We start from the raw sequence: 16,074 nt of genomic DNA, 5'->3' as shown, positions 1-16,074 counted from the left end.
ATGGATATAGCTGTAACAACACTCCTTTAGGTGAGAAGATTGTATAAAGAGAAAACAATCTGATATATTTATAAAATCTGAAACCCAGTGTTTCTATTGTGGAGCAATTCATTGTCAATAAAAAGGTATTCTGAGAGATTCCAGTATCAAAGTAGAAAATACTGTGGAGCTCTTGACATTTCAGAATCAGAATCAGAATCAGATTTATTATCACTGACTTATATGTCGTGAAATGTGTTGTTGTGTCAGCAGTGCAGCGCAATGGCATAAAATTACTATAAATTACAAAATAAACAAATAATGCAAAAAAAGGAATAAAGAAATAGTGTCCATGGGTTCATGGACCGTTCAAAAATCTGATGGCGGAGGGGAAGAAGCTGTTCCTGAATCGTTGAGTGTGGGTCTTCAGGCTCCTGTACCTCCTCCCCGATGGTAGTAATGAGAAGAGATGGCAATGTCCCAGATGGTGAGGGTCCTTAATGATGGATGCCGCCTTCTTAAGGCACCGCCTCTTGAGAATGTCCTCAATGTGCCAGTGATGGAGCTGGCTGAGTCTACAACCCTCTACAGCCTCTTGTGATCCTGTGCATTGGAACCTCCGTACCAGGCTGTGATGCAACCAGTCAGAATACTCTCCACTGTACATCTATAGAAATTTGCAAGAATCTTTGGTGACGTACCAAATCTCCTCAAACTCCTATTGAGGTAGAGCCACTGGTGTGTCTTCTGTGAATGCATCACTGTACAGGGAATCATAGGAAACAGTAATTGAATGTACAATTCAGGGTGTTTGCTTATTTTACCACAGAGCATTGATTACTCTGCTTTAAAATATTTCTTACCTTGCCTGCCCAGGGGTTTCCCCTGAAATTTCACACAGATTGCGGTCCATTTCTGACAGGCCTCTGCCAGTGCCTCCTTTCTCACTCACAGCAGCACCGATGCAATGGTCAAGGATCATCTTCACCCTCTGTAACATGAGTAAGTTTTATTTCAATATTGTTGTACTGCATATCACATAAGCCTAAGAATTCAATTCTCCAATGCACTGAAACCTTGTGTTTGTAGCATTCTTTTAGTCAGTACACAATTGAGTTTCATCTGGTATTTAAGTGTGTTGGCATTGACTTCCGAACTCCTGTTCCAGATGGTCTGTGTGTATGATGCACATTCACAAAGAGCACGATGGGCATGCACATGTTTTGAAGTCATTTATATAAAATGTTCTGGGAAAGGAGGCAGGCTTCACTAAAGCAAGAGTTGAGCGGAGGGTCTGGGAATGCTTCGGATTATTAAAGGGTCTACATTGAAGCTGGTCTACAGCAGAGCCCAACGCAACAATCTTCTGTAAAGTTGTCTTTCCCATTCTTCCCTCAGTGCCATTGGCCACATGACTCTTATCATCTTCCCAGTTGACCCAAAGGACCCCTCCTCGATTTACCCGCTCCCAATCATCCCTATCCCCACCAATCTCACCTGAAGCCTGTCAATTCCCTGACCAACCTTCTCCTAACTCCAGCCTAATCCTCCACTCAAATCTGGCTTAGTCCTCCTCAAACCCAATTCCCTCAATGCAATTCCTTCCCAATTCTCCCCACAAATGACCTCCTCCATTTCATCCAGCCCTATGGATCTACAACAGGTGCAGCACACCAGAAACGAAGCAAAAGAATAAGACCTGGATTGATAACAGTAGGAAGTGAAACAATAAGCAATAAAGACAAGTTTGAAACAGAGGTTAAGGAGAAAGCTGTAAATATCCCAGGGAAATACTTCTTGCGAAGAGTCAGAAGATTTGAACAATGCATTCTCTCTCAATAATGATTAGAATATAAACTCACTAGGAATGTAAACTCACTAGAATAAACTCACAAAAATATATGAGCTCGTTAGAATAAGCTCACCTGAAAGAAGTGGTCACACCTAAGATGCAGACAGCAGATAGTTGGGTGACCACCAGGAAAGGTAGAGGGAGCAGGCAGACAGTGCAGGGTCCCCCGTGACCATTCCCCTCAGCAACCCCTTTGGATACTGCTGGGGGTGGGGGGGGTGGGGATAAGCTATCAGGGCACAGCAGCAGCAGCCAGGTCAGTGGCATTGAGACCGGCTCTGAGGCTCAGCAGGGAAGGGTGAAGTCAGGCAGAGCAATAGTGATAGGGGACTCGTTAGTTCAAGGGCCAGACAGGAGGTCCTGTGGCCACGAAAGTGACGCCAGGATGGTGTGTTGTCTCCCGGGTGCCAGGGTAAGGGAGGTCTCGGAGCGGCTGCAGAACATTCTCGGTGTGGGGGGGGGGGGGGGGGGGGGGGGGGGGGGGGGGGGGGGGGGGGGGGGGGGGGGGGGGGGGGGGGGGAGGGTGGAGGGGTGTGGGTGTGGTGAGCAGCCAGAGGTCGTGGTGCACATCGGCACCAACAACGTAGATAGAAAGGGGGAAGAGGTCCTGCTCAGTAAGTAGAGAGAGTTAGGAAAGAAGCTGAAAAGCAGGACCACAGAGGTAGTAATCTCCGGATTACTCCCGTGCCAGTGCTGGTCAGGAAGGAATAGAAAGGTAGAACAGATGAATGTGTGGCTGAGGAACTGGTGCAGGGGGCAGGGTTTCAGGTTCTTGGATCATTGGAAACTCTTCTGGGGCAGGGGTGACCTGTACAAGAGGGGATGGGTTGCACCTCAACTGGAGGGGAACCAATATCCTGGCCGGGAGGTTTGCTGGTGCTACTCAGGAGGGTTAAACTAGTTTGGCAGGGGGGTGGGAACCAGAGCCCCAAGTCAGAAAGTGGAGGCATTGAGAGGAAGAACGGTAGAACCATAAAGCACAAAACAGGCCCTTCGGCCCACCATGTCGTGCTGTCCATCAAACCACCCTCACACTGTCTAAACCTTTCCTCCCGCATATCCCTCTATCTCACATTCCTCTGTGCCTATCCAACAAACTCTTGAACCTGTCCAATGTAGCTGCCTCCACCACCACCCCAGGCAGTGCATTCCATGCACCAACCACTCTCTGGGTGAAAAACCTCCCCCTGACATCTCCCCTGAACCTCCCACCCATAACCTCAAAGCCATGCCCTCTCGTCTTGAGCATTGGTGCCCTGGGAAGGAGGCGCTGGCTGTCTGCTCTATCTATTCCTCTCAATATTTTATATACCTCTAACATGTCTCCTCTCATCCTCCTCCTTTCCAGTGAATAAAGCCCTAGCACCTTAAGCCTCTCCTCATATTCCATACGCTCTAATCCAGGTAGATGTCAGGGCCAGTACATCTGTAAGGAAGAACGGGCAGGAGCAAGGTAATAGATACTATCCGTCTATTATTAGTCAAGGCATTGAGTTCAAGAGTCGGGAAGTTATGTTGCAGTTTTCTATAAAACTCTAGTTAAGCTGCATCTGGAGTATTGCATTCAATTACAGTTGCCCCATTACAGGAAGGATATGCAGATTTTAGAGAAGATGCAGAAGAGGTTCACCAGGATACTGCCTGGATTAGAGGGCATGAGCTATAAGGAGAGGTTGGACAAACTTGGGTTGTTTTCTCTGGAGTGGCAGAGGCTGAGGGGAGATCTGATAGAAGTTTATAAGATTATAAGAGGCATAGATAAAGAGTAGCCAGCCAGTATCTTGCTCCCAGGGTTGAAATGTCTAACACTAGAGGGCATGCATTTAAGGTGAGAGGGGGTAAGTTCAAAGGAGATGTGTGGGGCAAGTTTTATTTTACACAGAGAGTGGTGGGTGCCTGGAATGTGCTGCCAGGGGTGGTGGTGGAGGCAGATATGATTGACACGTTCAAGGGACTCTTAGATATGCACGTGAATGTGCAGAGAATGGAGGGATATGGGCAGAAGGGATTAGTTTAGTTATGCATTTAATTACTGGTTTAATTAGTTCGGCACAACATGGTGGGCTGAGGCCTGTTCCTGTGCTGTACTGTTCTATGTTCTATGTTTTAAATTTTGTGCTGGCTTCTGATATTCTCTCAGATTCTACATTCCAGTAATATTTCTAGGAATTACCATCTTATTTGAGCAAACAATGCAAGTTATTTATGGAATTACTTGGAGCCTGAGGAGCAACTTTTTCACGCAGAGGGTGGTGAGTGTGTGGAACGAGCTGCCAGAGGAAGTGGGTGAGGCAGGTACAACAGCATCATTTAGGAAGCACTTGGATAGGTACATGGAGGGGCAGGGCTTGGAGGGATATGGGCCGAACGTAGGAAATTGGGACTAGCTGGGTGGGCACCTTGGTCAGCATGGACTGGTTGGGCCGAAGGGCTGTATCCGTGCTGATTTGCTCTATGACTGTATGACTTCAGTTGGTGCCCGAGCAAATTTTGCTTCTATGTATCCCTGCATGTTCATACTTACCTTTCCATCACTGATTATATCCAACCTATGCCAATGCCGATCTGCAACATAGACACTGGGTGGCATCTGGAGATGGAGTGATCCGGACCCGTGATTAACACTGAGTGAAGGAACTCCGTTCCTCAGCTCTGTGGGCAAAATGTGATCAGTTAGAACACGAGTGAACAAATACCCGAATGACCTAGAACCTGAAAAGAACATATTTTTAGTGCAAAGGCCTTAAATTATAAATGGAGAGGCTCTCAGCTTATCTGAAATACAAGACTGACAACTTTAGGCCTGATACCAAAGATAAACTCATTCTAATACATTGAAATATGTCTTCAAATCGCTTGTTTGTTTGGGCTCAAATGGGAAATTAACTGTTTTTCCAGCTTTAATGGGGAATTTGCCTCGCTCTCCAATGCTATTGGTCATTTCTCAGAGAGTTATACTGCACTGAATCAAACCCTTTGGCCCACCGAGTCCACACAGATCATTAACCACCCTCTACACTAATCCAATTTATTATTCTCCCTGAATTCCCATCAACTCCCCCCAGTTTCTACCACAACACACTAGGGGTGATTTATAGTGGCCAATGAACCCATCAGCTGGCACGTTCTTGGGGTGTAGGAGGAAGCAGGAGCGCCCAGAGGAAACCCAAGCAGCCACAAGGAGAACAAACAAACTCCATACAGACAGCACCAGAGATCAGTATTGAACTGATGTCACTGGAGCTGTGAGGCAGTGACTCTACTTCCTGCTCCACCAGGCTGCCTCAAACTTCTGTTTGTCTCCTCTGCCCAGTAGAATAAATAAGGAACTCACTGGCCAGTTAATCCTATTGAAAGTCTCCATGACAGGATAGTAGGGCAAGGTGGGCGATGGGTTTGTCTGTAATGATCTTCAAAGTTTATTATCCATGACAAAAATGAGGAGTTGCTCAAAAAATCACAATCCACCAAAATTCACAACCTTTCAGAGAAAAGGGAATTTGATTCTTAAATCAAAATGAAACCAAAATTTTAAAAAACTATCTATCTGAACCACTGTCAAAAAATGTTTTTATGTTCTGAAGTTACAAATACTAATAAAAATAGAATTTTGTATTCCTTCTGTTCCTGACAATTGTACCTAACGTAATGTGGTCTTCCAGCTCTCCGGAGTGACTGTGTGAGAGGGGTCCATTGTAGAGCAGAAGTCCATCAGCAGCTTCAGTGAGGAATTCCAGGGAAATTAAACTCTTAAAGCAAGACTTGATGGGAGGAAACCAAGCATAACCATGTCCTTTAAACGTGTATCGTGTTTGTTGACATTCAGGCCCGTCAAACATTGGATTGCACTCGCACCTATTTGTGCAAAGGAGTGACAGATTAATAATTGCATAATCTAAGCAAAAAATTGTTGCACTTCATGTGAGACGGGAAGTTTAGAAGACAGGAAGTTTACATAGATAGAGAAACTCACAGGTGCACATGCGACGTGAAATTAGGTGCATCTTGGTCATTTATCCTCTAGGGCAGATACTGATCCTCAGTCAGTGCCTTGGAATTCCTTCCTGGCTTGTAAACCCATTGAGAGCTAAACTTCTCAAGCATCTTAGTTTATTCTTTCCCATCGTCCCATGAGGCACCGGTGAACAGTTTAGTTACTTTTAGCCAACATGAATGAATTGGCTAAAAGTAAGCAATTGCAGGAGGTTTTAAAGTCTTTAACCAAGCCTACAAAACTTCTGTGAACAATTTATAAACAAATTTGTTCTGTGTGTGAGAATCAAATTTGCTAAAGTGTCTGATATCTCTGGTTAGACCACACTTAGAGTACTGTGTCCAATTCCGGTCACTTCATTATAGGAAGGATGCGGAGGTGTTGGAGAGGGTGCAGAGGAGATTTACCAGGATGCTGCCTGGATTAGAGAGTATGGATTATGAGGAGAGACTAAGGGAGTTAGGGCTTTACTCTTTGGAGAGAAGGAGGATGAGAGGAGACATGATAGAGGTGTACAAATATTAAGAGGAATGGATAGAGTGGACAGCCAGCACCTCTTTCCCAGGGCACCAATGCTCAATACAAGAGGACATTGGCTTTAAGGTAATGGGTGGGAAGTTCAAGGGAGATGTCAGAGGGAGGTTTTTCACCCAGAGAGTGGTTGGTGCATGGAATGCGCTGCCTGGGGTGGTGGTGGAGGCTGATACGTTGGTCAAGTTCATGAGATTGTCAGATAAGCATATGGAGGAATTAAAAATTGAGGGATATGTGGGAGGAAGGGGTTCGATAGTCTTAGGTGTGGTTAGAAGGTTGGCACAACATGGTGGGCCGAAGGGCCTGTATTGTGCTGCATTGTTCTATGGTTCTATGGACATTAAGCAACTTGAATATAAAAGTTTACAGGACATTTTTAACCCTACACATTCTGAAGTTTTTTTTGCTAAAGATAATGATAACAATTTATTAAAATAGAAAATAACAGTAAGAGCAGGCCTCCCAAACGGAATTTACTAGCCTGGTACTTGACATGAGGAGCAGCTCTGTAAATGTCTGCAACACTAACCTGAATTTGCAGCGAAGTTACAGCCAGCGAAACGGGAGGACAAAGTGTCCGTCCATCACTGATAATGACCATTTATTTATTACTTTGACAGTATTTGTCATCAGAAAAATGGGAGGATGAACATCTCTTGAGCCAGCCTCATTTATGTGTGAGTTAGCCTTTTTTAATATATGATAGAGTCAGAGAGAGACATAATATTGAACCAGGCCCTTTGACCCAAGTCTACATGAAGCGTCAAGCACCCAGTTTCACATGAATCCTATCCTAACCCATTTAATTCCCCCCATATTCCCATCAACCCCCCCCCCCCACCCCCAATTCTAACACTTACCTACACTTTAGGGGCAATTTACAGTGGCCGATTAATCTACCAACCCAGGGATTTTTGGGATGTGGGAGGAAACTGGAGCACCCAGAGAAAACCCACACAGGCACAGGGAGAACATGGAAACTCCCCAAAGACAGTGTCGGAGGTCAGAATTGAACCTGGGTTGCTGGAGTTGTGAGGCAGTGGTTCTACCAACCGTGCTACTGTGCTGCCCTGAGTGTTGTGGCGTGGCTATTTCCATCAGCACTTGCCTGCCTTGGTGAAGCAGCCAGCATAATCAAAGACCTCACCCACCCGGATCATTCTCTCTTCTCCCCTCTTCCATCAGGTAGAAGATACAGGAGCCTGAGGGCACGTATCACCAGGCTCAAGGACAGCTTCTACCCCACAGTGATAAGACTATTGAACAGGTCCCTTATACGATGAGATGGACTATGACCTCACGATCTACCTTGTTGTGACCGTGCACCTTATTGCACTGCACTTTCTCTGTAGCTGTGACACTTTACTCTGTACTGTTATTGTTTTTACCTGTACTACATCAATGCACTCTGTACTAACCCAATGTAACTGCACTGTGTAATGAATTGACCTGTACGATCGATATGCAAGACAAGTTTTTCACTGTACCTCGGTACAAGTGACAATAATAAAGCAATACTAATATTGGCAGATTAATTTAGGCCATTCGCTTGCAGACAATAATATTGTTTAAACATAGAAGTACAACTTAACATAGGGCAAATCAGTAAAGTGACTAACATGTAACATGTTGCTGAATTACCTGTAACCCCAATCAACGTCAACACAGGTGCCACCGTTTAGACACGGATTAATCGGATATGAGGAACAGGAGAGTCGTCGCCCTTCTCGAGCTGGACAGATACACTGAGCTGTGGTGGATGCTGTAATGGAAACCAAGGAGATCTCTCCAGCATTCAGCACTGTTGGAGCAGGGCTAAAACTCGTGGTGCTCGTGCACCCAGTCCCTGTCTCACAGGCTGTAGTCACGCACTCGTCCACAGCAACTTGAGAGATGCTGACATTTAAGTTGATTTCCAGCTGCAAGGAAAATGTGTTTGCATTTATTTAACAATTTTGTAAAATTATAAGAAAGACACAAAGACCATCAAACACTGGATGTTATCACTAATTACAAGGAAGGAGAAACATAGGAGATTGATTTTAATTTAATAGTGTCCATCCTTTGTTTCGTGTCTTGAAAGAAGCACTCCTATAGGGAGGTATTAACTAGAGATGAGAAATAAAGGACTGCAGATGCTGGAATCTAGACGAAAAAACAACACGATGCTGGAGGAACTCAGCAGGCCAGGCAGCATCTGTGGAGAAAAGCAGGCGGTCAACGTTTCGGGTCAGGATCCTTCTTCAGGACTGAAGATAGGAAAAGGGGAAGCCCAATATATAGGAGGGGAAAGCAGAGCAGTGATAGGTGGACAAAAGAGGGGAGGTGGGGTGGGCACAGGGTGGTGATAGGGAGATGCAGGTAAGAGATAGTGATGGGCAGGTGCGGGGGAGGAGGGGAGAGCAGATCCACCGGGGGGTGGGGCACAGGTGGGGGAGGCAGGCGGGGTGGGGGGAGGGGAGGGGAGGAAGAGAGAGAAAATAAAATGATGAGGAGAAAGACAGAGAGGCTGGGAAAGGGAAGAAGCATGGTGGGGGGTGGGGGGGGTGGTTGGGGGGTGTGGGGAAGGGGGGTGGGGATTACTTAAAGTGGGAGAATTCAATGTTCGTGCCGTTAGGCTGCAAGGTTCCAAGACGGAAAATGAGGCGCTGTCCCTCCAGTTTGCACTTGGAATTCTCCCGGCAGTGGAGGAGGCCGAGGACTGTTATATCAGTGACAGTGTGGGAGGGGGAGTTGAAGTGACCGGCAACGGGGAGACGCAGATCGCGGTTACGGACAGAGCGCAGGACAGAGTGGTTATGGACAGATCGTGGGTATGGACAGAGTGCACAGTCCTGTGAAATGGTCACCTCGTCTGCGTTTGTTCGCACCAATGTAGAGGAGGCCACATTAGATGACATTAGGGGAAGTGCTCCCTCCTATATGTTGGGCTTCCCCTTTGTCTATCTTCAGTCTTGAGGAAGGGTCCTGACCCGAAACGTTGACCGCCTGCTTTTCTCCACGGATGCTGCCTGGCCTGCTGAGTTCCTCCAGCATCGTGTTGTTTTTTCAAATAGAGACGACATAGCTTCTCCCCAAGTGAAGATCAGGCGAGCTTCTCACACTGCTCTTTTACACCTCCTGGTGACCAGTTGCAGAACAACAATGACACAGCCAAGGGCCAAAGAAATTCAGACATGTAACACTGCTTTTCTGTTAGTAAAAGTTATTTTTTTTAATGATTACAATCCCACCACCCTGAAATTTGGTCAGACTGTCACAAAATTTTCCTTGTGCCAATGACATGATTTCTGTGTCAGATGCACACCTGATGATGTCGTTCTTCATGTAAATTAACAGGAAATAGGTTCACATTGTGCTGAAGTGAGCCCGTTGTTGGACACTCTTAGAACAAGAATGTTTTAATAGCGCTGCTATCTCTGCAGCTGAGTGACTTCAAGGGGGCGTCCCCAACAGGCCAGTGATGGGAATCTGACTCGGGTAGCTACCCTTTAATTTAGTTATTTACCTGGTCTTCCCCAGCCCCCAAATCACTTAACTCGCTGTCCCAACTCCCACAGCCCTACAACATCAAGGCCTGATTACCACCCCACTCCCCTCCTCCAACAGGTCCAAACTGCCAACTCTACCCCTGTCCACTAACCTCTCTTCCTTGAGATCAGGCCCTGGACTTAACTACTTCCCATGATGTGCTTCACAAAAGTGCGGCATTCAAAGGAAAGTTTGTAGGAGCCAGTCTGCAGCTCCTTACGCCTTGGAGCTTGAGTGCTATTGAATTTTTACATGGGAGACCGATGGTGTTTAACTGTTCTATAAGATTCAACATTTATTATAAAAATTACCAATTAAAAAAAGTTCTTCCCTTCTCTTTAAAACATATGAATAGCATTTAGACAGCATTGGTATCCTCTGATTCTGAATGTAAGATGCCAAATTGTAAAACGTGTTTTACTGAATTGCTCCACAGTTCACTGTACTCATTCACATTATCAGTGCACTGGAACCTCAGGATATCATGCATGAAGTGTTCGACAAAGAGGGCGCAGAATTTTCCCACTTTATACTACCAGCCAAAAGCCAACAACACCTGCAGGAAGAAAGTGGTGGTGAGTGACGAAGTTAATGGATCGCAAATTGTGGGCCTTTACTGTCCCCTGCTCATCCTGCACTGGCACTGCAGGTGAGGTTCCCCAATAACAGCAGTGACTCTGAAAACCACCCCGTGCTTATCTACTGAGACTTCCTCCAGGAAGATGTTGATAAAATATATAACATGATGACAAAAGTTGATGTAAAGGAATATACAAATCTTGTTTATACTTAGTTTTTATAAGGCAATTCAGTACAATATACTCTCATTTGACTTGGTTTGTAAATGCTTATCGTAAGAAACTTTACGGTAAGTTACTGGGCAATAATGATACACATCATTAGCTCCAGCAGGAACACACCTTAGCTTTGAAAGCTGCCACATTGCCATTCATCTTCTCAGCCTTGAGGAATGGAGACCCTTGTGCCGCATACCAGACATCGACTTCTCCGACCTGACCATTGACATTCACAACACTGAAAATATGAATGGTATCCAATTGTGCTGGAATAATTTCTGCTAACATCCTTCTGAGTTTAGTGTATTTACTTTCGTCAGCAGTAGGCTGGGATATAAACTCTTCTGCTGTGACACCTGTTTGATATATAAAAACAATATGTCTTATTTGAAGAATCGCTCCCAGGGTAGACAGAAGAATCTGCGACAAAATGATTCTTTCTCAGCTCTAAGTTTTATGGCTTTGGAAACTTGTCCAATAATAATTACAAATTGCCTTTCCTGATGGTTTGTTTTTGGAAGTGATACTAAGCTAATAAAGAACTACTGGTTAGTTTCTAGTTCACAACATCACTGAATAAACATCAGTGATATTCAGCCTTAGAATTTATGCTGGCCGTTGTGACCAGGCACTTATCTCATCCAAGCACGTGAAGGATTTGAATCAAATTTCATTCTGTTTTAAATATAAAGTCTGTCCATCCAATCGAGTGTTAAGGCAGTGCATTCATTCACTGATAAAACAATTTGAAATTCTGTACTCTCCCAGATCAATACAGCTTTGCATATTTGAAATTATGGTCACAAAGAAAGACTTTCATTTATACTACACTTTTCAGAACGTGCTAAAGTGATTTACAGCTAATGAAGTCTTATCACTATTAATGTATTGGAAACACTGCAGCCAAATTGCACATAACAAACTCCCACAAACAGCATGGTGATAATGGCATGATAACCTGTTTTCTCATGTGAGGTTGATCAAGGGCTAAATATCAGGTAGCATCCAGGATAGTTGCTCTACTTTTCTTCAAAGGAGCATCACAGGGTTCTTTTTGTCCATCTGAGTCAGCAGATCATGTCTCAATCTCATTGAGGGCATTGTGGCACTCTCTCAGTACCGCACAGAGCGTTTGTCCGGATTTTGTGTTCACTTTCTGGGTGGGGCTTGAATCGACAACCTTCTCATGCAGAGGTGAAAGCGTTATTAACTGAGCTACAGCCCAATGTGAGAAGTATTAAGGTTTCTTTGTAGGTCTTAATCGAACAAAATTTGAGATCCAGCAGCATAAAGCAAAGGTTGAACCAGCTATAATGGCCTGGAGATGTGTATTGTGGGCAATTACACATTCCGAACAGAGGGAAAACGAGGATGTAAGCAAACAAATAGGAAGACACATTTCCCCAGTGGCTGTACTTTTTGGTCTGAGAGGATATCCAGGTGTGAGGGATATCTGAAACTAGACATCCAAGTCCATGCACATGGCTAAATAGAAAAAATGACTGAATATTCTAAATATTATGAATATTTAGCTTTGGATACTATGAAACTGTCTAAAAGGAATTGTCAAAAATGTACCATGTTAGCTGATAAATATTCTGCAGTTTTGCTTGGGCTTTGTAAAGGGAAGCCCAGGGACACTCACAAAGTATTCCTTTGGGAAATTGAATAGGCTTAGTGAAAGTTGATCAATATCTGTGGAAGGAATGGATGATGGGGTGAACAGCCTGTTTTCTCATTTGCATTCAATACATTGTTATGATATTTCTACATCCTTAAAAATGTGTAGAAAATTGTATTAACCTTCCATATAAATCTTGTAGGGAAAGAAATGGTTAAATGCTCACCATTCAGTCTCAGAGAACCTGCATTGTATACGGCATCTTCTTCCAATTCTTCAACAACAACCTTCACTATGGAAACTACATCTGGCCAAGTGCCATCCGCAACTTTGACCTGGAAGCCATAAACTCCAGAGGGTGTACCGTCAATGATACTCAGGAAACCAGACTTTTCATTAAGGGTAAAATATCTGAAACAAATATGCATATTTCGGTAATGAATAAAAAGGAACGTAGCACCATGCAGTATGCTTCATCCCTCCCTGGGTCACCTACTGCTTTCAAGTTGCTTTTGCAGTTATACCTTTATTAGTCACATGTACATTGAAACACACAGTGAAATACATCTTTGCATAGAGTGTTCTGGGGGCAGCCCGCAAGTGTCGCCACGCTTCCAGCACCAACATAGCACGTCCACAACTTCCTAACTTGTACGTCTTTGTGCATTCTCCCCGTGTCTGTGTGGGTTTCCTCTGGGTGCTCCGGTTCCCTCCCACATTCCAAAGACATGCAGGTTAGGAGCTGTGGGCGTGCTATGTTGGTGCTGGAAGAGTGGCGACACTTGCAGGCTGCCCCCAGCGCATTCTCAGTAGCGCAAAAAGATGCATTTCACTGTGTGTTTCGATGTACATGTGATTAATAAATAAATATCTTATCTTATATTTGGAATGTGGGAAGAAACCAGAGCACCCGGAGGAAACCCACGCAGTCACGCGGAGAAACACAAACTCCTTACAGACAGCGGCCAGAATTGAACTCAGGTAGCTGGCGCTGTAATAGCGTTACGCTAACCACTACACTACTGTGCCTACATGTGGCGTGCTCCCAAGTTTCAATGAGTTCCTACAGCACGTATACAGTTGTGGAGTGTTGTATTAAGTCTGAAAGGAAGAAAATTTGGTCAGAAACAACCTTGTTAAAGTTACAAAGGAATAGGCCAGACTAGGCTAAAGCGGACTGAGCAGATAGAGCAGCAGTTGGCAAGCAGTGGCGGATATTTGAGAAGGTAAATCATGGCACTCAGCAAAAGTGTATCCCAGTCAGGAGGAAAGATTCTAAAAATCTTTCAACCAGGGTTAAATTGAAAGAGAAAGCATAAAAGGAGGCAAAAGTTAGCAGTAGACCTGAAGACTGGGATAATTCAGAATCCAGCCAAGGAAGACAAAAAATAGTAAAGAGAGGGTACATTAAAAAAAGGAAAAATATAAATGATAAAAAAGAGAGAAAAGCAAACTAGCAAGGAATATAAGAACAGACCACAAGAGCTTCTTCAAGTATATGAAAAAGAAGAAAGAGATAGGTGAACATTGTCCCCTAGGGAACGAGGTTGGGGAAATAGTTACAGGGAGAAGAAAGTGGCAGAAGAGTAAAACCGTTGGCTTGCATCTGTCTTTGTGATAGAAGATACTACGAATGTCTCATAAATACTGAATAATACAGGGGAGGAATCAAATACTATCATCATCATGAGAGAAACATTATTAGGCTAACTAATGGGGCTAAAGTCTGTTGAACCCCTGGCCGAGAAGGCCTGCATCCTATGGTCCTGAAAGTAGAGGCAGCTGAGGTAGTGGACGCATTAGTTGTAATCTTCCAACAATCCTTAGATCCGGGAGAAGTACCAGAAGGCTGGAAAACTGTCTATTTGAAAAGGCAGGGAGGCAAAAACGGGCTGACTAGGCAAAAATAATTGGAAAAAGGTTTGAATCAATTGTTAAGGAAGAAATAGTGGCACGTCTGGAAAATCATAATCTAATCAAGCAGAGTTAGCATGGCTTCATGAGGTGGGAAATCAAGTCCAACAATCTACTAGAGGTTTTTGAGGAAGTCCTGACCAGCATGGATAGAAGCAACCACTAGATCTTTTATATTTAGACTTCCAGGAGGCATTTGATAAGGTGCCTTACAAAAGAGTAAGTTTCAAGATGCAAGCCCATGGTGTTGGAGTTAATATTCTGGCATGGATAAAGGAGTGGGTAACAAGCAGAAAGCATTGAATAGGGATAAGAGGATCATTTTCAGGTTGACAACCAGTGGTATGTCACAGGGATCAGTGTTAGGACTGCAAGTGTTTACAATGGAGGAAGAAAGCCAATGGTAGCCAAATTTGCAAATGGTATAAGGATAGGTGGGAAGGTTAGTCATGATGAGAATACAAATGGTTTACAGAGAGTTATTGATAAGCCGAGTGAATGGGCACAACGCGAACAGATGAAGAATGCAAAGCCACCAGAGGCCGCAGATACTGGAGTCCGGAACAACAAACAATCTGCTGGAGGAACTCAGCGGGTCGAGCAGCATCTGTGGGGGAAAGGAATGTGTTGATGTTTCGGGACAAAACCCTGCATCAGGACTGAGGAAGTGGGTGGAAATTATCACAATTACCCTGAACTCGTCTTATACAACCTGTCAATAAAGCCGCCTCGTCCAAAATCACATGGGGGGCTGGGGTGAGTCCTATCGGGAGTTACTCAGATGTGTGGAAAGCTGACACTTGGAAGGATTTAGGGATGTAGCTAATCGCAGTCTCGTGGAGGCACAGATCATGAACCAGGACATTTTTACAATGCAGTGACTGTGAACTGACCAGCAGAACTGTGTAATTTAGTTAGTTATTGGAGTAATACCATTCATACTGGATCAGCGGGTCAAAACTGGATGGGTTCCCACCTAGCGTCTGCCCCAGAAATGAACCTGGAAAAGGCTTCAAAGCAGCTCCTGCTACAATTCCTGCCCTTAGAATGTTGCACAGCAGTCTGAAGGTGAGCTAAAAAACTTGAAAAATCAAAAGAGACTGTAAATATAACACTGACATATTCCCATATCTGTGGTGTGAAATCACACTGAGGAATATTAGAACAGAGATACCATGATGCACTTCTATGTTAATATGATGCAATGCATTTCCATTCTATTAGTGTGATCTTCTGTTTGACATATTCACAACATATTTTCTAATATATTCTAGATTTCCTTACCTTGGAGGGGTTCCGATAAACTTGTATCTTTTATCATCCCAGTCATCCAGATCAGGAGCTTGTACTTTTCCTAACTCAGTGGTAGCAAGTTGACCTAATGCGAGCAATACAGCACAGCATTTCAGTGATCAGTTGTAACCTGCATTATCAATGCCTGGCAGACACAAACATTACATTTCAAACATGCTCGTGACTTAGATAACATAGCTTTCAAGGAGATCAGCTTTCAGATATTTAAGGTACCATGTTTCACTTTCTAGAGGCATATAATATTTGCGTAAATCCAAGTTAACCATAGGATGAATTACATGACAATATATATTCAGCACTCTTGGAGAACTGCATTGTTTAATTTATTCTCCCTCTGATTTACCTCCCCCAACCTCACACTAAAGGCACCATCTCCTGCTGGGATACTATTGTGTAGGTTGCTATAACACTTTGAAGCCTCACTAAATGGTTAATCTTCACCTTTGAATCTGGAATTTGAATATTGTCCAAATATAATATTGTTAAACGCCCCAACTGCTGATGTCCAGATGCAAATATTACAGCAGTACTCATGAGG

The 16,074-nt window shown here is 44.1% G+C and overlaps 1 protein-coding gene across 1 annotated transcript in view; it reads right to left on the bottom strand.

Moving 5' to 3' along the window:
• The window catches only part of si:dkey-22o22.2 (neural-cadherin), a 209,558-nt gene that overhangs the window by 17,927 nt on the left and 175,557 nt on the right, over positions 1–16,074 (bottom strand). Inside the window, exons 19-25 of the mRNA XM_052022628.1 lie at positions 15,507–15,600; positions 12,535–12,719; positions 10,811–11,043; positions 8,001–8,278; positions 5,472–5,686; positions 4,356–4,483; positions 843–970 (exon numbers count right to left, since the gene is read on the bottom strand). Of these exons, the coding sequence (XP_051878588.1) occupies positions 843–970; positions 4,356–4,483; positions 5,472–5,686; positions 8,001–8,278; positions 10,811–11,043; positions 12,535–12,719; positions 15,507–15,600 (1,261 nt within the window). The remainder of the gene's footprint in view (positions 1–842; positions 971–4,355; positions 4,484–5,471; positions 5,687–8,000; positions 8,279–10,810; positions 11,044–12,534; positions 12,720–15,506; positions 15,601–16,074) is intronic.

The sequence above is a fragment of the Pristis pectinata genome, chromosome 9 (assembly GCF_009764475.1).
Source record: "Pristis pectinata isolate sPriPec2 chromosome 9, sPriPec2.1.pri, whole genome shotgun sequence".
Classification (NCBI taxonomy): Eukaryota; Metazoa; Chordata; class Chondrichthyes; order Rhinopristiformes; family Pristidae; genus Pristis; species Pristis pectinata.
The sequence above is the reverse complement of the archived record's forward strand: the minus strand, read 5'-3'. Positions and strand labels throughout refer to the sequence as shown.